The sequence below is a fragment of the Sinocyclocheilus anshuiensis genome, unplaced genomic scaffold (genome assembly GCF_001515605.1).
Source record: "Sinocyclocheilus anshuiensis isolate Anshui unplaced genomic scaffold, SAMN03320099.WGS_v1.1 scaffold608, whole genome shotgun sequence".
NCBI lineage: Eukaryota > Metazoa > Chordata > Actinopteri > Cypriniformes > Cyprinidae > Sinocyclocheilus > Sinocyclocheilus anshuiensis.
In genome coordinates this window covers 887-2,199 of record NW_015557085.1, presented here as the reverse complement: position 1 = coordinate 2,199, position 1,313 = coordinate 887, and the positions used below count along the sequence as shown (strand labels likewise).

At 35.5% G+C, this 1,313-nt stretch overlaps 1 protein-coding gene across 2 annotated transcripts in view; it reads right to left on the bottom strand.

Annotated features, from left to right (window-relative positions):
• The window catches only part of LOC107677008 (lactosylceramide alpha-2,3-sialyltransferase-like), a 43,105-nt gene extending 42,166 nt beyond the window's left edge, over nucleotides 1-939 (bottom strand). For both annotated transcript variants that reach the window (XM_016471784.1, XM_016471785.1), the window contains exon 1: nucleotides 886-939. In XM_016471784.1, the coding sequence (XP_016327270.1) occupies nucleotides 886-901 (16 nt within the window). In that variant the 5' untranslated portion in view covers nucleotides 902-939. The remainder of the gene's footprint in view (nucleotides 1-885) is intronic.
• Nucleotides 940-1,313: the final 374 nt, after the last annotated feature.

Genomic DNA, 1,313 nt, shown 5'->3' with positions numbered 1-1,313 from the left:
ATGAACACATAAACATAATCTCTAGAACTGCTCTGAGTCACTTCATGAGCATTTTACTTATTTTGAGAAAACTAACGTCATATCATATACAAAGAGACATCAATGTTTCAGGAGTTTAGTACACAGAATAGGACACATGCTTATTCATAAGATTTAGTACTTTAATACATTTAGTTTCAGTCTGTTTAACATGTGTCTTCCATAGACATTTCTCATCAAACCATAAACCTAAATATTTGAACTTTGTTACCCTTTCCATACTTTGACCATATAGTTTAAGCTGTATATTTCCTAACTTTCTTCTCCTGGTAAAGAGCATGTAACATGATTTAGCAACTGACATCTTAAATCCCCAGTCATATGTCCAGTTTCAATTCTTATTATGGCATTCTGAATATTATTAATCATATGTCTAATATTTTTCCCTCTTTTCCATATAGCCCCATCATCTGCATATAATGAATACCCAATACCTGTACCAACATTCTCAAAGATGTCATTTATCATGATGTTAAACAGAATTGGGCTAACAGCACTACCTTGCGGAATACCATTTACTATATTAAAATCATTTGAAACATCATCTCCAACTTTAACACGAAATGTCCGATTTGATAAGAAGTCTAAAATCCAGTTATACATCCTTCCACCAATACCCATATTATGTAATTTAATCAGTAGTCCTTCTCTCCACATTGAGTCATATGCTTTCTCTATATCAAAGTATACTATAATCATGACCTCTTTCATACTAATTGCTTTTTCAGCTTCATTACTAACTTTCACTAGGGCATCTCTTGTAGATCTACCTTTACGAAAACCACTTTGTTGTGTACAAATCAATCCTTTCTGTTCTAAATGATATGACAGTCTACGAACTATTACCTTTTCCAGCATCCATTTACACAAGTGAGATGTTAACGCTATCCGCCTTTTTCCTACGCCTCATGATGCTTTGCGCGAATTATGGGTGGAACTTCCATTACGACGGAAACAATCATTCGCTGCAGTCACAGTGTCGCTACTCATTCATTCATAGCAAGATGTGGAATCACACGCAGACAGAACTTATAAAGGACAACATCAACATACCCGTCCCTTCCTTAATAGAGGAATGGGAGGACGATTTAAAAAAGTGGCCGCGCATAACGTACAGTAGCATTTTTAACTACTTTGTTGATTCAATTGCTTGTGACGGTAAGGCAATGAGCAATTTGAAAAGCTCAGAGGCTTACCAATACCTTCACAGTAATAAAAGTAGGTCGTGTGCTATTCAAAGATGTGGGCAATGAGTTCGTGTACTTAAAAGCTAG